We start from the raw sequence: 25,517 nt of genomic DNA, 5'->3' as shown, positions 1-25,517 counted from the left end.
AACTTTAGCCCCTATTCACACACTTCAAATCTCTCCTACGAATCAGATGCCAACAGCAGATGGTGTGATCTCCTCCTAGAAGTAGGGCAGCAAGCTGTGAGTCATTGCCTGATGTGCCAGCAACACTTGCTTCCCCACTGCACTGGGCTCACCTGTCTGCTGTATCCACCTGATTCACTAGATACACAGCTGCAACAGTCCTAGTGCAAGGGCTGCTTTCATAGAAGGTACATTACTGGTAGGTTCCCAAACAAATGGAAAGGAGCATAGCATTTTACAAATACTAATTCAATTTATAAGAACTTTGTGTACTTATGGATGGTGCAGAAAAGACAAAACAGAGCAGAAAACAACATTCTGTCTCTTTGGATAAGAAAAACTGGTAATTAACCTGATCCAAAGCTTACTGAAATCTGTACAAGCCTTTCCACAGACTTAATGACAGTTTACAGGAAAGTCTGTGTAATTATCATATATAATTACATAAAAGCCTGTTAGAGATTTAGTGATTGAGAAGACAAATGTTTATGACATCAACATTCAGAAAAGTTCTGGGCTCTTATGTGGTGCTCCTTAAGAAAATATAAATGTATTATGGAGCTTTCAGAGCAAGACTTAAAATTTCTTGAAACTAATAAAGGAAGTGACAGAAGCAGGGAGGCCAGGGAAATAGCATTTTAGAAAAGAAAGGAAGGGACAAACCTATGTGGGAGGACAGGATGACAATGCCCAGTGGGATATTGTCAGGGAATGTACATGATGACTGTCATGTGTAAGCCAAATACACATGTAAATTAAGGCTCTAAGGCATCTGAGATGTTGCTGATTCACTCAGCATCCTCCCCCTTCCTGGATGGATTTGAGCTCATTAACTGCAGCTGGAAGACATCAGTTCCTATGTGAAATAAAACAGGTGCCAAAATGAATGGAATTATGCAGTCAGATTTGCACCACATATCTCATGCACTTTCCCTATGTGCCAGACTGAGCTATGGCCTTTTCGTGTTTTCCAAAGTAACAGAAAGCCCTCCATTGAGAGTGAATCCTTAAAGTTACTAACATAGGTGTCAATACTCAATCTTTAAGGAGAGAGGAGGAGTTCCTGTATAAGGGCAGGTAGACACAGTGAGTGTTGGTATCATCCCATGAGTGACCTTACCTGGAGCCACTGAGACTAATGCTGGTAACAACTACATGATTCTCCTTTTCCCCAACTTTCCTCTTCATCAGTGAAAAAGATATTTTGCAGCCAGTAGAGGCTGACTCATCCTATCAGATGGTGAACATCTAAGCCTTACAGATGCTGAGCTACCTTTCAACTTTCATTCTCATAACAGAGAGGACACAAGCTTGCTAGAATTTTTAATTCCCTCTGCTTTTTCCTTTCTGACCAAGATTCCTACAGGTACTTTTGGAGGGGTTCTTTCTCATGGGAAGTCAGATGTATCAAACAGGGAAGGAGGAAGTAGATTCAATTCTTTACATCAGATTCAACCAGAAGGCAGCAGGGCATGAAGGTCACTCAGAAAATTAAATTAACAGGCCAATAAGGTCCCCATTGTAGGTTCAGGCACACTAATTAAATAGGATTCACTGATGTGTTGAATCATGTGTCCCAAGCAGCTGGGTCTTCAGAGTCAAGGTCATTGCCACCTCTGAAGAAGAAAAAGATATTTCTGAGGCAGTAGGAACAATATGGCCAGCCTGGAAGCAATACAGAGCGGAAGATCATCCAGGACCACCACTACTTTATTCTTCCATACTTCCATTTTCTAGTAAGCAGCATGGTACAAATCTATACAGCACAAGTTTACCAAAGAACCAGAATTTTTCCTTATGACTTAATGGAGCTTTCCAAAGTTATCCCTTTTACTTTGTCCATTCATTAAAAGGATAAGGCAGTGCTTAAAAAGCAATCAATAAAACTCAAAGTCATTCTGTTCTCCATCTGCCATATGGAGCTCCTTGCCCTAAAGGCTACACACAAGTGCAGTTTTGTGTCATTTACTACTTTTTCACTTCCATAGGGTACTCCATCCAACACAGTGAGTGGCAAGTTCATTTTATAAGATAAAATACAGCTGGGTGAATTTGCTTTCATCTCACAGCAGGACTTCATATATATAAAGCAGTATAGGGAAAAGAAACTGGATGGCTAACAGCACAGAAAAAGTCACTTCTCAAGCATTAATTCAGCTCTCACTGCAGTTGACACAGGCCAACAACCTGGTTCCTTTCAGCTGTCCACCATTCTGGATGCTAAAAGTTTGTATTAGATCAAATGATGGATACCTTCTCAGAAGGAAAAATAACTCCCACATAAACACACCCACCAAGAGCTAATACCTCTGTTAAACATTTCTGATGTTTTATGAAGTCCTGGTGCCAGAAGTCAGTATTAGCTGGAAGGCTACATCAAGAAAGTACCACACATACTTGGCCTTGTTCTTATACCCTTTTTTCTTTATCTGCTGCAGGTTCACATTGAAGACAAGGTACTGGGTCAAGCGGACCTTTGGTTTGATCAAAAATAGCCATTTGTACAACTGAAATGGACCTCCCTTATTCAGTGATCAATTCTTACTGACTTGATGGGATTACTTATAACAAAGAAGGCTAGAGTGCTAGCTGTTATAACAGGAGTAAATAGCCTCAGACCTTCCCTCAGCTAGAAGAAAGACACTTGGATTTTGGGTTTGGTTTGGAAGAAAGTTGCAACACGCAGCTCCTCTGTCACTGGAATCCATTTCATGAATAATTCTAGATATTTCATTTTATCTCATACCATAGGCTATTATATCTCTACACAAGTTTTTTTTCCAAGCAATTTCAACAGAAATTCTGCAAATTAAGCCTTGTTTACTCTGAGAGGTTTATTCCATCTTCTTTCTAAACCAATTGACTCAGCAGGTTTCTTCTGAAACAATAAAGAGCAACTGAATGTAAGAGAACCCAACTGCCAAACCCAATGCCTTTTTAATTACGTTAATAGAGGGGGTGGACAATGAATTTATACTTATTACAATACTGACCATTATTTTCTAATAGGACATAGATTGAATAGACTTTATAGTTACACTTACTGTGTTTTCAACCACCTTTTCTGTTTACTTTGCATTTTAATAATGCTAAAAAGCTAAGCAGTAATAGCAGCTATCAAAATAATATCAATAGTAAGAAGAAAAGCCTAGAAGGAAGGGTGATGCTGCTTTTGTATCAGTGGCCAGAAGTTATTTCTAGACCAAATCAAAAGCTAGTGGAAAGTGGTGCAGTTTGACTCAGGTCAGTGAATTAATACCAGTTTCTACAAGTAGAAGAGCTGACTCCTCATGCAACCCCTTTAATCTTAACCATGTCTAACCTTTACTTCAAAAACTAGATTTCCTCCCCCCACCTCTCTTCAGTACTTGTCATCTTTTACCTGGACTAAGCAATCTTTTGCCCACCTTATTCCACCATTCATATTTTCTATAATTCAATTTACCTCCCAACTCACTATTCTTATAATAGACACCAAACTTGGTTCACTTGCAATTTTAAGCATTTGCTATATGCATGACCTTAGGGGGAAGTTTCAAATCTGTTTAATTTTATGTCTATTCTTTAATTCAAATCAACATTTCGCCAAGTTGGCCTTGTACCTACTTGGATAATTTGGAATGAATTAATGTAAAATAATTATCTCCACAAAATGGAAATTAACAAAATTAGCTACGAGATGCAACTACATCACAATAGCAACACTTCCAGTGAGTACATTTACCTACACAGAGTTCTGTTCTACCACAACATCAGGGTGGGCATCTCAGAGCAGAAGTTCATTTAGCTCGGTACCCCAACTGATGATGGTTAACAACAGATATCTGTGTAAGACCTTGGGAAGCATGAATTAGTATTTCCTCTAAATATTCTCCCAGCCTCCAACAGTTGGGATTCTGTGACTTTCTGGGGCCACAGATGGCATCCTTCGTAGGCATATTTAGATTGTTTCTGGAGCATAGAAACATCCTAAACAGTGTGATGCACTGTTGCACTTTCCATTTCTCTTTTAATTCTGCCCAGATATCCCATCCTGGGTGCTGAGTTTTGTTGAAAATTGTACGTTGTCACAAAAAGCTTTTCATGCCCAATCAGTATATTAAAATAAACATTTTGTAGTTTTAATTTCTTTAAAAATTCAACTCCTGGCTCCTAGCTTACATAGCCATTGATCAAAGCAGTCTATTTTGACCCCTTCACAATGGGACATGATGTCCAGTTCTTTGCCTATTCCAGTCTCTACGCAACTGTCCAATCACAGCTATTCTCCATGCTGTAAGTAGATATTATATAGTACTGTAAGTACAACCTTCAGCCCTTGTCCTACTATTACGCTTTGTTGGACTAAAATACTTTTCTTCAAGTGAGCTCAGCTTACGAAGTAATCCATTTGCTCACTATGATTACCTCAGGTCTCTTTTTGATTCACTACCCTGCCTGTCTTAAAACTTGGAAATTATACCAGATTTATTACCAGACTAATGGCAAGAATACCCTATATCATTGCACCTAGAACTAACCTTGCACAATGTCATTAGAAATATCTAGCCAGGAGAGGATTCCTTGCAGCTGACTTTTGATATACATGAATTTGCTGATTCTTGATTATGCCTAACCAAATATTTCACTAATAGCCACAAACCCATAGAGCGACAGAACACAAATCCAACCCCAGCCAGTATCCTGTTCTCTGAACCATGCAGCTCTCTCATATCACAGTAAGTTCATTCATACTCTTACTCACTCGGATCACAAACTGGGCTGATTAACTCACAAAGAAACACCAAATAAGAAGTAGAATCCCTGTTCTGAATCCAGGGCCCTTCTGTCTCAATCAAACAAATTACTGTGTTGAGGAAGAAAAGTCAGGAGATTGAAAATAACTCCTCCAAGTCTCTCCTAAGACTGCATTTGGCTTCCAAATGCTGTTGTGCATCATCTTAATAAAGCACTTAGGGAAATAAATCAAAGGCTATTAAAACACTTGTGACATCACACTTGCTTCTTTGAGTAACATCCATGTCTTGAATTTACAGTACATGTGTGCTGAGTAGCTGGTGGACTTTAAAGAAAAAATAAAATAATAATAATAAAAAAAAAGAACGTATTGGCTTCTTCCTCCTTTGGCTCCTTTACCAGAGATAAAGCAGACTGGGATTGTAATGTGCTTTTCTTACAAAAGAGTTAGCATTGTGAAAGCTGTTAACATACAAAGAGATTACAAAGAATAAGACCATTTACCTTTGAAAAGGGAACACTTAGAAGGGAAATTTACTGAGGTCTTTAAATTTCTTTCTTACTACCTTCATCGTGACTAGCCTCTAAATTTTATGCTGCCTCATAACAAGAGAGCACATCGCCACTCGAGCATTGGCAGGGAAGTGAAGAGAAATTATATTTCCACAATGCCTGTAGTCAGTGCACACTGCTCAGCAAAAGGAGGTCAGAGTCTTGCAAGCCACAGATGTGCTTACTGGAAAGGGCCAATAATTTAATAGCCTATAATATATATAACTTACATTTTTAACTAGGTATTAATGTTAATATAGCAAGTCATCAAAACTCATGTTTCAGGGCATAAGCTGATTTCTCTAGCGGGGCAAGAAAGAAAAATTATCCCAAAGGTAGTAGGTTTCTTATTGAGAGTTTAACATTGATAATAGCTGTCATTTATTGGGCACTGCTGGAGGCAGGCTAGGGAAAAAAAGCAGCCACCTCTTGAAGATTCTAGCAAGGAAAACTCATTTTCAGGAAGAACTACGAAAAAACTTCACATTCTTACCTATTCCATAGTATGGAAGGGTGTTGCTTCCATTTAGGTAGTGCTATCATAGGGTAAGGAAGAAAAAAGGCTGTAGTTCTGCCTCCCTCACCTCCCAGAAAACACAGGAACAGAGGAAGTGAGAAGTTACAAACAAAATTAGGAAAAAAGGTTGCTTCATATCTTCATAAAGAAACAACTATTACAAGTGAGGTTCATAAAGACTTCATTTTGCTGCTGCCTCTAGTGCTTCTCCCATCTACTCGTTCTTGCCAGCAATGCCACACCACCCATGGTCATAAAACATCTTCTGTGTCAATTTCCCTTCCTTGAAAAGAGAACTGACTATTTAGAAGGAATGGTTCTGAACCTCATTTCTTACCCTTCTGCAATTAGACTTTGTTTGGGCAAAATCCAAACTAAAGATGTCATAAATTGACCCGAAGATGACAACCCACCCTGCCTGCAAAGATAGCCAGGAGTTTCTCAAGGTCCTGTTAGGTATTGGATGAGAATATACCAGAAGTTTGGCTTGGTAAAGCATAGGTCAAATCTCTGTTAGGCTTCAGCCATGAATGGAGACTGTAGGCTTATGCAGCTGTATTTCTGCTCTAACTCTTTCAGGACTGGTTTTTATTAACCAGTTTCATCCAAAACTCTCAGCTCATTTACTGCAGATGGACAGGTAACATAACCCCATTACCCACCCATACAACGGTGAAGAAACTTCCCTAAAGCTGTATGTAGGAAGGCGAGGACTCACAGCTGTGGTTCTCATTCCATGGCTCTAAACAGAAGATATGTTGTTGCCATGGTTTAACCCCAGCCAGCAACTAAGCACCATGCAGCTGCTCTATCACTCCCCCTCCTCAGCTGGACAGGGGAGAGAAAATATAACAGAAGACTTATGGGTCAAGATAAGGACAGGGAGAAATCACTCAACCAATTACCGTCACAGGCAAAACAGACTCAACTTGGGGAAAGTTAATTTATTGCCAATCAGACCAGAGTAGGGTAATGAGAAATAAAACCAAATCTTAAAACACCTTCGCCCCCCACCCCTCCTTTCTTCCCAGGCACAGCTTCACTTCCGAGTTCCCTACCTACCCCCCCCAGCGGCACAGGGGGATGGGGAATGGGGGTTGGGGTCAGTTCATCACACGTTGTCTCTGCTGCTCCTTCCTCCTCAGGCGGGCGACTCCTCACACTGTTCCCCGGCTCCTGCGTGGGGTCCCCCCCACGGGAGACAGTTCTCCACAAACTCCAACATGGGTCCTTCCCACGGGCTACAGTTCTTCACAAACTGCTCCAGCATGGGTCCCTTCCATGGGCTGCAGTCCTTCAGGCACAGACTGCTCCAGCGTGGATCCCCTGTGGGGTCACAAGTCCTGCCAGCAAACCTGCTCCAGCGTGGGCTTCTCCCTCCACAGGACCACAGGTCCTGCCAGGAGCCTGCTCCAGCATGGGCCTCCCACGGGGTCACAGCCTCCTTCTGGCATCCCCCTGCTCCAGCATGGGGTACTCCATGGGCTGCAGGTGGGTATCTGCGCCACCATGGACCTCCATAGCTACATGGGGACAGCCTGCCTCACCATGGTCTTCCCCACAGGCTGCAGGGGAATCTCTGCTCTGGGACCTGGAGCACCTCCTCCCCTCCTTCTTCACTGACCTTCGTGTCTGCAGGGTTGTTTCTTTCACATATTCTCACTCCTCTCTCCAGCTGCAGTTTCTGTGGCCCAGCAACTTTTTCCCCTTCTTAAATACGTTATCCCATAGGCACTACCACTGCCACTGATGGGCTTGGTCTTGGCCAACAGTAGGTCAGTCTTGGAGCCAACTGGCCTTGGCTCCATCAGACATAGGGGAAGCTTCTAGCAGCTTCTCACAGAAGCCACCCCTGTACTGCCCTGCCCTGCCCCACCCCCCGCTACCAAAGCCGAGCCACACAAACCCAATACAGTTGCTTCCTACAAGCAAGGACAGAAATAGAGGAGACCAAAAAGGTGTGGTTTTCAGCCTCCTAGATTGATCCTTCTGGGCTGAGACAGCCCGAGACAATGTAAACACACCAGAACTATCAGTAAAAACACAGTGATTTGTTGGTAAAGCACAATGGGAGCTTAGACCTGACTAAGGCTTCCTTTTATGCTCCTGTCTTACGGAAAGGTTATTTAGCACACAGTTCTGGTCTCCTGCTTCCCTTTTAGTTTATTTAAAAAAAGGGTTTGTATCCAAATGTATAAGGACAATGCTGGCCCGATTTTGATTGCAGTCCCTTTTTCCCCAGAGGTTACAGTGCCCATCAGACTGGCAGCTGAGTGCTGTGCAGATTTTAAAGCCTGCAGCTTAAAAAAAGTCTCTAGGAGACTCAAGACCAGCAGTCACAGCCTGCTGGGGAAGACTGGCAGCTTTTAATCAGTGACAAGGAACCTGCCATCTCCTCAGACTGCTTTTCAGTGTCTGTGTCCTTTCCACCCTGCTGTGTTTCTCCTTTATATATGGGAAATACCTGGCTCCAGGTTAACTCTGAGGGGGTGTCTCCTCTCCTCCTGTTCTGCCTTAGGGGAGAGAGCAACTTTGTAGCATTACCACCATGAAAGAGCAAAAACCTCCAGTTTTATCAAAAGTAAACAAAATTTGCTTTTGTTCACCAGCAGAACAGAAACCTGGGTTTTTTTTGGTTTTTGGAGGTTTTGGGGGTTTTTTTAATTGCTGGACAGTGTAAGCATATAAGCCAACAACCAACATTCAGCTGGTTTGCTGGAAAGCCAGACTCAAGGCTCTGCTTGGCCTCATCAGAGCTGTGATTCAAACCTCAGCCTTCGGTATGACAAAGCAGCATCTACAGGTCCAGTTCACAGAGGAATCCACTCCTTTCTGATTCCCCTTCCATCCCATCCTGATTTGTCTTTCCAGCCAAGATACTTTAAGCAATGAAGAAAAAAGCTCTCAGGAACCAAGTGTGAAGAATCTACGTTTGGGCTTTCCCATCTGTACAACAGTTGGGGCCATTCAACTTTGTCTTCACTATGTGAAAACCAGGAAATGGGGCTTTCTCCCATGACAGAAAAGGTGAGATTGTGAGCAGTCACCTGACTCCAGCAGCTCAGGCTTGAAGAAAAACCAGAAGGAGATGAATGGGAACACATACACAGATATGTACGCAGAGTCTTGAAATACAGCAGTAAAAGCACATTAGTAGAACGAACGACACTTTCTGCATGAATTTTGCCTTGGAAGAAGACAGGATATCTATCTCTCTCTCTCTCCTTATGAAGTCATTTAATACACAATACATGTGGCATATCTGAATTTCTATTACTTTTCAACTCAGTGTCTCTTATAGATACACTATCTAGATTGCAAGATCACTGAAAAGAGGTTTTACCTTCACACCCAACTACACAGCACACACTAAAATGCATGCTAGGGAAATTCATGCAACTTCCTTACAGAAGAAACTCATTGCAGGGGTAGTAGGAAATAATGAGTGAAAGAGAAAAGGAAAGCTTTTTACCTCCCATTGGTAAAGCACTGTATTGGTTTAGAGTGCATTACAACTGATGTATTAAGTGGTGGGTGAAGAATGTGTCCTGTCAATTATGAACATCTTGCCAGTGAAACGACTCGGCTCAATAGCAGTGGGAGGCTGCCAGCTAGGATAGAAAAGTTCCTGAATCCCCACATGCTTCCTCCAGGCCTTCATAAGGGGAAGTCAAGCTGCAAACTAACTCCTTGCTCACCAGGGATCAAGTCTCCCTGAAGTTGTTCCTGTCATACAAGCACAAACCTCCTCAGTGCTCAGTACCCATAGGCCCTCAACAGTACATCCTAATGACAAAAGGCAAAATGAACCTTCCTTGCTCCAATTGCTCCAGCTCCCTGCCAAGCACAGTATGCACTAACAACACTGGACCCTAACCCAGTGGCCCTGGGCCTTCCTAATGAACAGCTCATGCATTGATGTCTACTTTCCCCACCATCACCACTAAGCTTCTGACACAAGAAAGAAAAGCCCGCTGCTGCTGAGAACTACATTGTGCTCTGAGACACAGGAGCCACTAGCAGGATCACACTCAAAAGCTAGCTTTGCTATCACTATTGAAGACACGAGTTGATTAATTGTGGGCTTTATTTCTCCTTTTCTGTTTTGTCTAATTATTATTTGGTAGGTTAGAGAAACCAGAAAAAAAAAAAAAGGACACTTCCAAGCAAGCCACTATGTTTCGGTGTAAACGGTAGTCAGTTTATGTTGCACAACAAACATACCACTGATACATATTTAAATACATATTTTTTACAGCACATAGTTTCCAGGTGTTTCACTAAGTCCTACAAGAGAAACCTATTGACACATCTGGCTCTTTCTGTAGAAACAGTAAGCTTTGAATGTTTGCCTGGATTATTTCCCAAGGTACAGATGCAGAGATATTTGGGACCTGGATCTGAAAACCTTAGAGTTCAGATCTCAAGCTAGTATAACTCACTCAGCTGGAGTAGGTTTTTTGTTTACCCAGTCCCAGCCCCAAATACATTCTTTCTTTTTTGTGATTAGTAGAGGATATATCCCTCTGAAAAAATAAGTACAATTTTACCCAGCTTTGCAAAAGGAAGAGTGACTGCATAGATACAAAAGGGATGGAAAAATCAGAACATGAAGGGTGTTTTGCTTTCTGTTTACAAACTGGTAACTACTGTGTTGTTTGTCCTTCCTCTTACATATCAGCTCCAGTCTAGCTTGTCTGCAGTTATTACACAGCCACAACAGACAGATGAACCCTGTGGACCGGAACCAGAGATAGTTCTGCTATGTTTTACCAATATCATTTGCACAAACAGGTACAGTCTAGGAAACAGATGTGCAAGTTCATCTTCTAATTTGCAAAACAAGAATGACAAACTGCATTTAAACACTGTATGACTATGAAGTGGCATAACCATTGTGCATCTGTTATTTACAGTATATTGATAATATATGTCAGCATTAATATTAATTATCTTGATTTACATGTTTTTTTCAGGCAGAAAATGGACTGGGGTTCTTTTTGATTTACTTGATAACACTCCTACATTTCATGACTGGCTACAACAGAGAACACATTTTTAATATACTTAATAAATATGCATTGTCATTAGTGTTGAATATTTTATCCACACAGACCAGGCAATGAGGAGCACATCACTAAACCCTCAACCAAATCTGATCCTTCAAAATATCAGGGTATGATTCTTCAAGCTATGTCAAGGCAGAACTTACTTGAGATTGTTTAATCAAACACACATTAGGCCACAAAACGCAAGGGTTGTACTGATCCTCACTCTTCAGGGAAGGCAAGAATGTGGTAAAGTTCAGTAAGATTTAAGTTTCCTGCTAAACTAGGATCTATTGAAGCATCTGCTGTAGGTTGTTTCCTAGGATGGTCTCTTCTGGGGTTTTGGGTGGGGTTTTTTTTCAGTTTGATTGGTTGGCTGTTCCCCCCCCCCCCCCTCTCTCCAGCTTTATTGGAGCTCTTTTTGATAGCAGGCAAAACATCTCAGGAAACTTTGGCAACCAACTAGAAGAGTTGACTGTACTAGAAGTTTTTATTACTGTTAGTCACCAAGGTAAAATGAGCACTCATAAAAAATTGATAGCTATAGAACTGCTAGGTCCTTAGGGGTCTTGATGGCTGAATAGTGTCCCATCACACAGGAAAAAGGCTGCACTCAGCTCCACACTCAGTCAGTGCATGAAATCCATGTTCTAAGCCTGCTTCCCATGTGAGCAGGTCTCCCGCTGCGATGACACTGTAAAAAGATACTGCTTCCTACATGACTAGCTGAGTGTGCAAACTCATTCTTCCCTCCCCCTCAGATGCCCTCCAGCATCTACACACAAAACAGTCAGTGGTTCATATGTTTGCAGGAGCAAAAATGAAAGAAATTAAAATAAAAGACACAAGGCAATGTCATTGTTAAGATTTCACTAAATGCCCATGGGAGATAAAGTAGCAGCATTTATCAAGCTCTGATATTCAGTTAAGAAAAGTGACTTACACTGTGCAACCGAAGCACCATATTTATAGATAAAAGCATTTCAAATAGTCCTTTTCAAGTTCTCCTTTCCCACAAAGCTGCTGGTTAAAATGTGCTTAATGAGACTTTCCTTCCCCTCACTTTGTCAGGTCCTCTCATATGGATTTGCTTCTCCTACCTACTTCAGCTAAAAGACCCTAATCTGCTGTTGCAGAGCACACTGTGTCACTAAGCCACAAGTTATGACCTTATTAATGTGGCTCAGCAGGTAGAAAATAAATGTGAGTTGAGAACAACCCATCTGCAAAACAGAAGGAACCAGCATAAAATGTGCAGGACAATGAGGAATACAACAACAGACACATCCTGGAAATTGCCCTCAAAGGAAGTAAGCAAATACTGACAATCTTTCAAGTCTCCTGTTACAAGAACTCTCTAGTCTAGAGAACAAAATCTCCACAAAGACATCAACAATACTGAAGATGACATGGATGGCTATAGCTCTGATTTGTAGAGAGGGCATTCTTACCTAGCAAGGAGCCAGAAAATTGCATGCAGAAACATAAATATGTGAGGCTTCAAAGCATCTATAGCATTTATAACCACATAGCTGGGGTCAACTCACAGCCAAGACTTTTCAAACAACAGGATTCAAGGGAAAGAAAGATGTCTAACAGAGATCATCTGGCTAATATTGCAAGGTTTTAGCTGGGTATGACCCTCGGTCTACATCTACCTCTCTCCCTGAGGCTTCCATCCTTAGAGCAGCTGCAAGAGAAAAGAACTCATTCCTGTTGTTCCATTGCTCCTTCTCATTATCTAACATACTAATACAAACCCATCTCCAACAATGAGTGTTTTCACCAAACGCTCCCATGCATAATGGTGATTATGGGACTACCCAACATATAGACATAACACAATGGCACTCAGACCTTAGTACCAAGTACCTTGGTCTACATTAGCCCAATATCTTGTCTCCAGCAGTGGTTGAGAGGAGGATAAGAACACAGTAAGGACAGTGAGTTCTTTAGTTCATCAAGTTGTCCCATGGAATAAATGAAGGTTATTTCTATACCGAGGTGGAGATGCTCTGACTATTCCAACTCTTCTCTGGCTTACACACCCAACTTCCCTTCTTGAAAGGACAGAGTTGCAGGACGATGTGCAGTGGTGGTGTTGGAAGGTGGGGATAAGTAAACTGATAAAGGGGTTAAAACACTCTTTGTTTCAAGGTTAAACAAAAATGCCATGAAAAAGCTAGAAACAGAGCCTTGGAGTTCTGAGAATTTTTATCTTGATGTGACTTCTGTAATATTTATCACTAGGCAATCTTCAAAATATTGCAGATGCCAGTTAGCTAAATCCATTCTAAGCTCTCTAGGGCCAGAGGTGAAGCAACTATTAATGTTCCTTGCTTTACATATGGGAAGTTAAAGCTACATCTATATGAGGTATAGGTATTTTTCAGAGTCCTTGAGATTCCTTTATGGCATATGCACTAAAGCTTCCTTAGTGCAGAAACCAGGAGCAGTGAAGAACAGGCTGGAAGTGTCAAGCACTCCTGAACTGGGGAGCTCAGAGTTCAGGCACAGTGTTGGAGTGTCAGAATATCATCAATAACTTCCAGAACTAACAGAGCAACAGATCATGATTTAGAACATAAATGCTCGCAAACCAAGCAAACTCTACATTTTCATACCTTCTGGCTGAAAAGCAAAGTTTAATTACTGCTATTTTTACAGCAAGTTCCATGAAATTACTCATTCCTGACCAATTACAGAGCTATAAGAAGGCAAAGAGGTGAATGGCAGCACTCATTGCTTGTCAGCCTCTCAAGGCCCTGAGGGAAAGTGTCCTGCCATGCACATCTTTCCAGAGCATCATATTTACACAAACAGAAAAAAGATCAGTCCTCCTGCACAACTGTCTGCAGCTCATGGATACCATAGTCACTGTTCTGACATTTTTATTTATTGGAAACATAAGCTTATCTTACTCCAGTGGTAAAAAACATCTTCTCCTAACTCTCGCAGCTTAATCCTCTTTGTGATCTGAGAGATATCTAGGAGAGGAAGAGAAATAAATCCAATACACTCAGTTAATTGCTCAGTGACAGATAATCTTTTCTCCTCTGTTTTCTTCCTCTTCTATAAAAAGAATACCAAAAAGTAAATAAAAAGCCCTCAACTAAAATGTGGAAAAAGTCTTGAGAGGATAACAGCGTAATTAAAGTCAGGCCCAGCCTGATGCAAAATCTCATCTACTGTGTACAGAAGCAGCAGCTCACTTGCCATCCAAAGCTCAGTGAGTACAGAGCCTTAACACTCTAGAAGATTGTATAGATTCTTCCCATCTCTCTTTTCTTACTGTATTTCATCCCTTCATGTCTGTCGCCAGTGGTCTCTTAATTCATCAGCAGTTTTAGAAGGGCGATCTCCATCCATTAGTGCTGCAGCCAGCTGTAGTTAAACTGGCTGAAAAATTACAAAGAAATGCCATCCTAGCAGGTAGTAGTGTGTTTATAAAGAAGACAGATTCATATCTTGTAGGCGATGGCATAGTTATGTTATAGATGGTTACAGTCCCATCAGTCACAAGACTGCTTAAATCACCCAAGTACACCTTCAAATGACAGATGTGCTTATAACCAGCTATAGCATAAATGACTCGTGTCTGTGACATACTTCTAAACAGCCCCTCATCATTCATCAACCTTTTGAGAATACACTCAGCACAGGAGGAAAGAGTGGTATTTCTTTGTCATGTATTCAAGACAAAGATTCCTCTTCACTTGTGGGTACCTGCAGAACTACCTTTCTCTTCTATCCTTCAGAAACAGAACTCTTGACATCAGAAATCAAACCTGACATGAGATCACGCTTTCTTCCATTCCCCAGAATCAAACCTAGAGGCATGAAATAAAGGCAAGATATGTTTCTCCCCTTCTCTCAATTCTGTTTTTTTCTATCCTTTTCAAACAAGCAGGGAGATTTAAATTAACATGTCAGTTAAGCAGCCAGGAGGAGCAACAGCTAATAAGCTCTCTATCAGGTGCATTAAATAACAAGATATGCCCATCTTGTCATTACTTTCCATCACACTAAGAACAGAGAAGCTGTCCTGGGATCTTCATAGGGATAATTATTAGTGACCTGAAGGAATGCCTGCATGGTGAGCAGGGATCTAACAGCAGGGCCAGACTCAGGACAGAGCATAATGTAACCACCTGGGACTTACGTAAGGCAACAGGATCAAGGAATGACAATGAAGTGCACTGGCAACTTTCAGAGCAGTCATGAGCACTGAAAAGCTGATCAAGAATAATGGAGCGCTGCAAAGACAAGTGGGTTGATTTTAGCTATCCTGGTTGTTCTTCAACATCTCCCAGTCCAAAGCATTTGCCTAGAGATTCTGGATAGTTGGCCATGCAACTGTAATGAAGTGCTGACAAGTGACATGTGCCAAGTGAACCTGAAGCTGGTGGGTTCAAAGTAAGACAAGTGGTTCCTCAAATAACCTGTGGAATTTTTTGCTCTAAGATGTCACAGGTACTAAAAATTTAACACATTCCAAGAGATATTAAGAAAGTTAGCTCATGGGATATTAATCCCTGATATATACTAAAACCAAAAAAATTATTCAGAACCTGATAGACTTTAAACTGAAGATTGAGGAAGGACCCTAAACTTCAACCCAAAGAATGAATGCTAGCAGAATACTAGAAGGAAGTGTCAGATATGATAATCTTGTTCATATATTCTTTCTTCGACTGTTTTTTGGTAATAGGATACTGGGCTAGAGGAAACAATCAGGCTATTACTATGTTGTTAATCACGTTCTGATATTAGGACTGTCTGAAGTCCAGAAAAGTGCACTGCACTCACTAGCTCTAGGACTGCTACACTGCCAAGGCCCCAGCTTCTGGTACATCCTCCAGTGATATCCCCACAATCCTTTCTCCTTTAACCAGGGTAAATTTTATGTCATTGTGGCATGCTCCACAGAAACCATTTCTGAAACAGACAATAGCATAAGGTCATCAGCATGATTTTGTGCCCACATTGATACACCTCAACAGGAAGTGTTTTCCATCTCTGATGTGGCTGACCTATCTTCAGTCCTAAACCATTATCTCAACACAATCCTGCATTGCATCACATGAGTAAAGTAGTTCTTCAGCACTGTCAGCAATGGGGAAGGAGGTGTCTCCACATACTGAAATGCCATACCTTCCTCAATAACTGAGGTTAGTAAGAGGAAATAAAAATAACATATTTCATATTTATGGATATTCTTTCTCAAAACCATTGAGAATTTAAACAATCTAGCCCAAACTCCCTTCCAAAAAACATTGCCAAAGCCACAGTCCTGAAAGACTCTTTACTACAGCGTGCACACCATAGTAAAGACAAAGCTAGCAGAGACAATAGGATCATTTTTGATCTCAAACCATAGCAGCAATGCATATGAAATGGACAAATCTGATTATCCCCCCACAGCAGGATGAGAAACCATTTATCCAACCCCACAAAATACTAATACTTTTGAGTGTTCCTGTTCAGAACAAATCCTCGAAGTTTTGTATTTCTTTAGGGTTTCAGGGTTTTTTGTCTGAGGGGTTTTTTTATTTCTTCAGGCCAGTGGGTAGCTGAGTTAAGAATATACTCCATGTCAAATCCCTCCTCTGTCATTCTCTTAAAACCCTGCTCAGTTCCTTGAACAGAAAGGTTATTTGTTCTACTTCTGACCCAAAATTCTTCCTTGGAAACAAAAAACCTTTCCTAAAGTTTATCAAAACAAGTTCATCCTTACAAGAAGTTTTAGTTTCAAACACCCAAAGTATTCTTGTATCAAGACAGTAGCCTGTCCACCTCCATCAATAACGTGCATACAAAACCCCTAGATTTCCCACCAAAGTTTCACAGATGGAACCACAAGAAAACCTCCCTTTCATCTGTTACAGCTCATGAAAGTACCACTAGAGACACGTGAAGTAAACACCCCTTAGATCCATTTTTCATAGAGATAAAAACAGGCACCATCTGCTCTCACTGAATCCAAATAACAGCCTTAAGAAATAGACCATGGCCCAGCTCTTTCCTTTGGTTCACAGAGTGCATGATGTGCTTTCAAATCATGAAAGTATCAAGGTATTCCCTATAAATCAGTCCAGTAGTCAACATCACACAACGGGAAATCAATTATCTGGTACTAATACTATCAGGTCTGAATAAACAGGCATTGAATACTCATTCACAGGTATTCTCCTAGTCTTAGTAGCACTGACTTTTCATAAGGATCATTTGGGCAGCAGACAGCCATTAGATCCTTCATATAAATAAGGACTTAAAGCTGTTGAGTTCTCCTAAAAATAAACCAATTGGTTGATTTGATTCTGAATAAGATGGGAAAGGGGAAATCAAATGATAGCACATCCATGAAGTACATTATCTAGCTGAAATAAGACAATCAGACTTCAGTCTCTTTGTCCTTGAGTATGAAAGAAGTGGGGGGGGGGGCGGGGGCGGGCCTTAACTACAAACCTTCCAGCACATTTTAAAAAATCTAATTAAATTCAATAAAAGAATTATATCAGGTTCTTCCTATTTAAGTAAGGTGGTAATTATTAACTCAATTTATCTCCATACCTCCAAAGAGAGCTCTCTGTGATGCTTCCCAAGTTGTAGTCATACAGCTTTGTCAGAATTAGAATCACCTGAAGGCAAAAGAAGAAATCACGGTTAGATTCAAACAATTACAATCTCATAGAACTGAAATGACCCCAGGGAGGGCTTAGGATTCCTTTAATGGGTGCTTAACATAATTGAATGCATTGTTAAAAGCATTTGCCTAAGCTGACATGGGAAGTATTTGCAGAGAGGTATGTTGAGCCAATCAGACCTTTTCTTGCTCAGCTCCTCTGTGTGATATCACCAACAGGTTCTTCCCTTAACCCCAGGAGGCAGAGTGCAGTGGGAAGGAGCTGACATGCTATACAATGTTTCAGGAAACAAGATGAGATCTGCTGTATACAGTAGAAACAGTGATTACTTTCTGCTCTGTTTCACCAGCACTGAAACTGCTGATCTTTTTCACAGCTGTGGTACACAGATAACCCACTGGCCTGTCTCCAGTCAAACTCTTTTTGGTTGTAGAGGATGATATAACACAAGCAAATGATCACCAGTTTTGGCCTGGGAGACTCAGGCTAGACATCAGGAAAAAAAAAAAGTCTCCATGAGGAAAAGAGTTCAACACTGGGACAGGCTACCCAGAACCTCTGGAAAGCCTCCATCCTTGGAGGTTTTAAAGACCTGGTTAGACAAAGTCATGGCTGACCTGATCTATAGCTGGTGATAACCCTGCTTTGAGTAAGAGGTTGAACTACAGACCTCCAAATGTCTCCAACAACCAACATTTCTATGACTTCAGTGAAAAGTTTTAGATTTAGCCAGAATGGAATTGTTTCCAGATTTAGGAGTTTTATTAGCTTTTTTGATAAACAGCTTTTCCCTCCTGCCAAAACAGACACTTCTAGAATAAAATTATCTTAGCGGGGGGAGGAAAGCAATTTTAGCAAAAAAAATTTCCAGCAAAACATTTCAGCCTTCTCTTTTGTTAATGTCTTAAAATAATTTCTAACTTTCAAGATGATGGGCTCCTTTAACAAGACTGACATTTGGGACATAAACTACCAGACCATTACTATTACTACTAATTTATTTTGCATTTCACTGTGCCAGGTCACTGTATATCTTATCCTCCTCTCTATCCCATTAAAACCACAGTAAATTAAAGAGGCACAACACTTCTTATCTGACAAAAACACTGATCTATATACCTCTTACTATTTTCAGCCTGGGTTCCTATGAAATGAGGCTCACAGATACACATTCCCCTGCTGCCTTGATAACATCACCAACTTCAACCCATTTGGCAGAGAAGCAAAGGACTAGAGCAAATTCAGTCCCTGTAAGCCCTGTGCAAGCTGGCAGGAATAGCCACATGGCTGCTTGCACCAGGGGAGAGGAACAAACCTCACCATCGCCATTTCCAAAGCCAAAAGCCATCCTACCTCTTACGCACCAATGGCACTGAACCAGCCACACCAGGAACTACCTCTTTCCAATATGCTCAGCATGCAAGACAGCAGAAAAAGCATGGCTATGTGAGAGCTGAGGGCATAAGCGAGCACGTAGTTACTACAATAGAGAAAGGTATAGGGGACAGAGCACACGCATCTGACAGGCATCTGTTTCTACAGAACAACTCTGTTAAATCCCTCACAGCACGGAGAGAGGCTGCCCAAAGCATTTCCTATCTGCACAAACACAAGTCATGTGCAGCTGGTGGGGGAGACAGAAGAGGCACCTGAAAAAATGGTGGTTTACCAGGGCTGACCATTGCTAAACATCCTTCAGAAGAAAAGCAGCCTCCCTTACTATCTGCTCCCATTTTAATCTCCCACCTCCCACTATGCCCACTTACTGCTTTGTGTCCAAAATGAGAGCCTCATCCTGCTATCCATAAATAAGTGGCTGCAAACTCGGGCTATTAAAATGCAAACTCCATCAGGCAGAAGACAAGGCGGGGGGAGACACCTCGACTTTCTATCTCAGCAACACCGCACAAACGACTCCACAGAGAAATAAAGATTGCGGAAGAGCGTCCCCAGGGAGGTGCCCAACGCCCAGGGCTGCCCCCAGCCCGCCCCGCTCGCGGGTGTGGGACAGGACCTGGCTGCGAGGCCCTGCCCTGCCGCCCCGCGGGGGAGCCGCCGGCCTGCGCTGCCCCTCGACCTGAGGCGCTCGCGGGGCCTGGTCATGGCAGTGCAGAGGGCAGGGGCCTGCCCCAAGGCTGCCCTCAGCACTAGGCCCAGCCCGGCCCCAAACTCCTGCGTGACCCCCCAGTCTGTCCCCGGATCCCGATTTCCTCAGTGACTCCCTCACGTTTTCCCCCGCCAGCCCTGCCCCACGGCCCTGCAGCGGCAAGCCACCCCCAGGCCCCTGCAGGTGCCCTGACCACCAACCCCAGACCCCACCACGTCCCCCAGCAACACCCACCCTGTGGCAGCTGGGGACCAATTCACCATGACCCCAACCCTCCGAGTGTCGTGTCCCCCTGAAATAGCCCCACAGTGACTCCTTCCTTGGCCCAGGGCCCACAGGACAACACACATCCCCCGGAACGATGGGGGACGTTCACACAACCGCCGTGACCCTCCCTCTCTGCTCCCCAACACACGTAATCCCACTGCTGTCCAGGAGGTGCTTCCCTCCAGCCTGGAGGGTCCCTCTTTGAAGAGGCGGCCAACATGAGAAGCGCCAGCCGCCTGCCAAGGCATCAGATGGCGGAGCTGCAGCAAGCACATATGCTTCGCAAAGGCTTGTGCCAGTTAGGGCTTTGTAAGTGCTAAACTTCAATCTCCACCCTCCCAGGAATGCTTATCAGTGACAGCAGAGCAGCTGTCTGCTCCAGATACAGAACCACGTCACTGCCATCCCTCACAGCACCCTCTGAATGGGCCTATAAATCCCCTACTTGACAGATAAATAAAAATTAAGGGGGGAGAAAGGAAGAGGAAGGGGTGTGCGTATAAAGCCTTTCTGAATAACAACTCTCCCAATGTAAGGTAGCAGTGAACTCCATGAGGTTCAGCGCCAGCCTGCATGGAGACCTGCTTGGAGACCTTCACTACAGCATGGGAGTTGCACGCACCCTCAGCTTCAAGCCTCCCTTGGATCTGCAAAGCAGCTGGACAGTTGCTTATATCTTTTTCCAAGCCTTGTTGTCTTCTCTTGGTCCTGCCCTCCTCTGCTTGCCAGAGGAGCCAGAGATGTAAATGACTAATGAATATTTCCCCTAATGAATATTTTGACATCTGGTAGTTTTAGAAGCAGACCTGAAGATAGCAGGCACAGAAAGTGGGAAGAGTAAATAGGAAAAACAGAGAGGTTTTCCCCCCACTCTTTGCCACTAGATGATGTAATCTTGGGAAGATCATACAAGAATCAAGAAACACTTTCCCCATCTGTAAAACCCAAGAATTAGAATCAGGGTAATTTTGTGGAATACTAAGATTAGCAGTGTGTAAATTACTGGTGCTAAATAGACAGAGAATTATTTTTCACAAGTTACTCAGATTTTAATTTTTTTTTCCCAGCTGAGGAAAAAAAAAATCACAAATCTCAAAGCTCCCATGAAGGAAAACTCCATTGAGAATTTTAACCTCCTCACCTGAGAACAAAAAGTTGTAACTGACATCCCAAACTAATATGCACTTACAAAAAATTAAAAGTGCCAACATGAGAAACCAAAATATTTCACTTCCAGAGAGCTGAAATGTCTCTCTTGTTCTTTCCTCTTCCCCCAGAAATTTCAGTAAAGCCCACACAATCTCACTTAGACTGCTGTAGCTCTCCTGGAATTGATGGGGGTGGGGGGAGGGGGCAAGGCAGGGCAAACCCAGCTGCATTCCATCATACTTCTTTTTGATATAGCTCTAACAGTCCTTCTGCAGAGGCATCCCTGGACCCATCCAAATATGCATGTTTGTTGCAGACTAGCTACATCTAGAACCCTAAATAATATTGCTTCATGCTGGAATTTAGGATAAGATCTTAGCATTTAACATTTCCAAGCTAATATTTTGTATTTGACACCACGCTGCAGCATACATATGCACTAGTTTGTTGGGTAATAGCTTAGATATCTCCACTTGGTGTAGATATCGTATTTCCAAAACACATAAGGGCTTTCCTATAGGAAGCTTTCTCATTTTTGTGGACCTGTATCAGCTCCTGAATATCTTTAAGCCTATCCCTAGTTTCCGCAATCTTCTTGTGCCATTTACTGTGGTTCAAATACTAGCAATAGATCTGCTCAAACATATGTGTGCAAAACAAACAAGTCATTGGGCAGAAAATTAGTTATTTCTGCCCTAGAGTTCAGTATTCTCTTTTCCCCTTAGTAACGATATTTGAATAACCTATGCAAGGCCATGATTTTAGTTATATTTACTTTTTCAGAAAACATATTTCTCCTTTGCTGTTCTCATTTCTTTGTTATTTAGCCTGCAAAGGTTAGTTCATGTTTAAGATTGGGTTTTTTTGGGTTTTTTTTTGTTCTCTGTGGCTGTCACTATGTAGTACTGAGGAACCTAATGAACAGAGACATGCATATTATGTTCTTCTAAATGTCAGAATAGGGGCTGTGAAGAAGCACAGTAATGAAATGAAAAATATTGTCTCGCTTTTTTTTTTATTTCTTCCTTTGTTTTTGTTTTCTGGGACTGTGTGTTTTTCTCCCTTTACCACTTACCAATCAATGCAAGCTAACAAGAGCAAGAAGAAAAGAACAAGCAAACTAGAGATACAATGAAAAGGAGCTGAAAATCCAGTCTTATGCCGGCTCTCCTATGAATACAGATAACACTTCCTATTGCATAGAAATGCAAGGCTTCAGAAAGTCTGTTCTTCATTAGGATCAGCAGCTGAAGTGGGCTATTCTGCCATAGCAGGTAGGGAGGAGGAGGGACAAAACTTCATCACTTCTGCATTGATAGCTCAGAGCAAAAGGCATTTGATACTGGGTTTACCACATCCCCAGTGAGTACATTAACCATGAGGTATAGCACTAAAAATGATTTGAGTTACTTATACAAAGTGGAAAAGCCCCAGCAGGCAAGAAATGGACAGAAGGCCTGGTGGGTTACCACACTCACCTAAGAAAAGACAGACTGACAGAATAGGTACTTAAACCTGTCTCACCCATCTCCCAAAGGAAACCAGTTCCCAGTGGCTCTTCTAGGAAGGACAGGATATTCGCATCTTGGACATCATTATGGTTTTCTTCAAAACAAAACAGCATTTTCAAGGAAAACACACTTTGTTAGTCACTCCTGACCTGTGATTGCTTTTTAAGACTTGGGATGCGAAGGCCCATCTATAGGTTTCAAAATGGAAATCAGTGGCTGGACAGAAGATACTGCTCTGTGAATTTGCCAGTTTAGGCCTTGGGAGGCTCTTTGCTATCTTGGGAGAAATTCTAGGGTAAGCACGGCTAAATTTTTGCCAGACCTACCTTGGCTCATATTCAACTGGTCTATGCTGTCTCACCGCACCCTTCTTTGCAATTCTGACCCAAGTTTAGTACTGGCTTAAATCTTTGTCTTGACCTTGTTTTCAACTGCTCTACAAATGCATCTATCCAGCAAGGCTCCCAACAGGGTATCGGCCAAAGTTCATCCTTTACTGCAGCGCTAGTTCCAAATTTAATGCAAGGATTACTTTTAACCTGACTTTTCTCCCCAGCAAAAAATATTTAGTCTCATCAAAGAGTGCTGAACCAGCTGGCCAGGAAGGTAGCAAACAGAAGTCTGCACACTGCTGCTCATCAGGTTCGTAACACATTGGGAAGGAAGCGACAGGCTACACTCTGTGGCTGTGTAACTCATCTGCTGCTAATGATGTGTCTAGAAAGCAAGCAAGCCCACACTGAGCTGTCTTCTGCTACAGCTACACAGAAATCAGTACCTAAGCCAGCTAATAGCACACTAGGTCAGGGATCTGTAACACTCCACACTACTCACTGACAATTGCAAATTTACTCCTGGGAACACTACGTGAGCACTATGTTAAAACATGTCCACACTTATTCAGGCTCAGCTAAACAAGGACGTGGACTGGAACAATGGTGTTCAAGGTTTGATCACCATTATTAAAGACCTGCTACACAGTGTGGTCTGTCATAATCCAAATCAATCTCATTTACACCAACAGCACTCTCATCTTGGATACATTTTATCAGCTGTATTCTCACCACCACCCCTAGGTCCTCTCTGCAAATGCTTTCCACTTTACACAGCACAACAGGGTACTAAATTCAAGCAACTTTTATAGCTCCACGGTGATAGACATTTTTCAAACAGAACACAATCAAATTTTTAAAGGTGTTTACTATAACTTCTTGGGCTTTGATTTTTACAGCATTAACTCTAGACTGACCTAAAACCGTGCCAGAAAGATTGACCCTACAGGATTCAAGTCCTGATTTCAAAATCGCAACAGACTTTTGCTTATGAAGACAGAAACAGCACCTCTGCTTTAATGTTTTCAGACTTCCATGCTTTGTATGTATGCTTGCATCTGTGTCAGTCAAGAAGAGTGCAGCTGTCCTGGGATAAGCCACAGTACTAAAAAAACATTTAGTCAATAGTCCACTTTCCTGACTTGCACACCATCAGCTCTCAGTATTACTTGTGTACAGACTGCTCCTTATTCAACATTTGTTGAAATCATTTCAAAAAGTGATGCAAGCGGTATATTTGATAAAATATTTCTAATGCCTGACTGCAAAACACTTACAGCAGCTTTCTGAATCAGTTTGAGAATCAGTTTCTTCTGTAGACTGTTAGTGCAGTCATCAGACATCTCTTTGTGACCACTGAAGTCCCAGAAAAAAAAAGGAAGGTTCCCCCCCTGCAACCCAATGAAAGCCTTCAGGATGCTATTCTGTCCCGACTTCTTGTCCAGCACCACAGATTTTTCTGTCTCAAGCCACAGCCTTAGGAGCATATTAATACCTAGCATAGGATAACTGAGATGGGTCTTCATGAACTCCAACATTAGTCCTGTATTAGAACTAATAACCTGATAGAAAGCTTCTAGTTTCAGTCACCTACCAGCTACACACTCTACACTACAACCTGATCTTCAGGATGTGCCACAATTTGAGAAAAGAGCAGTCTCAACAGTCTTCCCTCTCCCGTGGTGCTCTCCACCTCTGCAAGGAACATGGGACACTTCCAGAGCTTCTGAGACTCAAAATACAGCATGTGCCATTTGGTTGCTCTAGTGTTATGAGCTGCAAATGTTTAGGTATAGGGATTGTCTCACACAGGCACAGAACACAAGCAGTCTCCAATGTAACTATTTTGTTAATAAGCTATTGTAATACATATAGCTATGTAAAAAATGTTAATGGTGTAACTACCCTTTACAAGACTCTCCTGATGAAACAGCCACACTGCCTTTTAATTGGGAAGAGAGAAACAAGTATCCAGCCACAATCAAGACAGTTTAATGAATCCCTTATTAAACTCTAGAGATCCTGTCCATCGCCTTCTTAGCAGGAACATAAGTCAATAACAAAGCAGCACTAAATTAAGTTTTCACAAGCTTGTTGGTCTGTTATAACTGAGCAGGAAGCTAAAGGACTTGAAGCTTCCTTATGCATTATGTGTTAATAAACCATGTTTCTCAGGGACTGCAGTGTTTGAGAGTATGCACCATTCAGTCAAAGACTGGAAATAATTGGGCAACACCTATCTGTTCCTTTCTTCACCTCTACTTTCCCAATACAGCACAGAACTTTAGAACTGGGGAAAAAAGGGGGAACACAACCAGAACAGAGGAATATTCTCAATGAGCTGTTTGGTGAGGCAGGTATGTGAGGAAATGTTTTCAAATGAATCCACAAATAAGTCTGAATAATTCATGATTGAGAATTTTACAGGCTGCTCATTAATAAAAAAGACAAAATCAAGAGAACTCATTATTTGGGGCAAATTACTTCTACAAACCTTGTTCTTCATATTATTATTATTATTTAGCAATTTTATACCAGTCAGCAAGTATCAGGGTATCTAACAACTATGCGAGTACCAAGAACTATGGAGACATGAAGACTTTGTAATTTG

General features: G+C 41.9%; 1 protein-coding gene across 1 annotated transcript in view; it reads right to left on the bottom strand.

The window, feature by feature from the left end:
• The window catches only part of SORCS1 (sortilin-related VPS10 domain containing receptor 1), a 310,060-nt gene that overhangs the window by 198,165 nt on the left and 86,378 nt on the right, over nucleotides 1–25,517 (bottom strand). Inside the window, exon 3 of the mRNA XM_010564989.1 lies at nucleotides 17,467–17,534. Within this exon, the coding sequence (XP_010563291.1) occupies nucleotides 17,467–17,534 (68 nt within the window). The remainder of the gene's footprint in view (nucleotides 1–17,466; nucleotides 17,535–25,517) is intronic.

This window comes from Haliaeetus leucocephalus, unplaced genomic scaffold, assembly GCF_000737465.1.
Source record: "Haliaeetus leucocephalus isolate CR32 unplaced genomic scaffold, Haliaeetus_leucocephalus-4.0 Scaffold184, whole genome shotgun sequence".
In the NCBI taxonomy this organism is placed as follows: Eukaryota; Metazoa; Chordata; class Aves; order Accipitriformes; family Accipitridae; genus Haliaeetus; species Haliaeetus leucocephalus.
The sequence above is the reverse complement of the archived record's forward strand: the minus strand, read 5'-3'. Positions and strand labels throughout refer to the sequence as shown.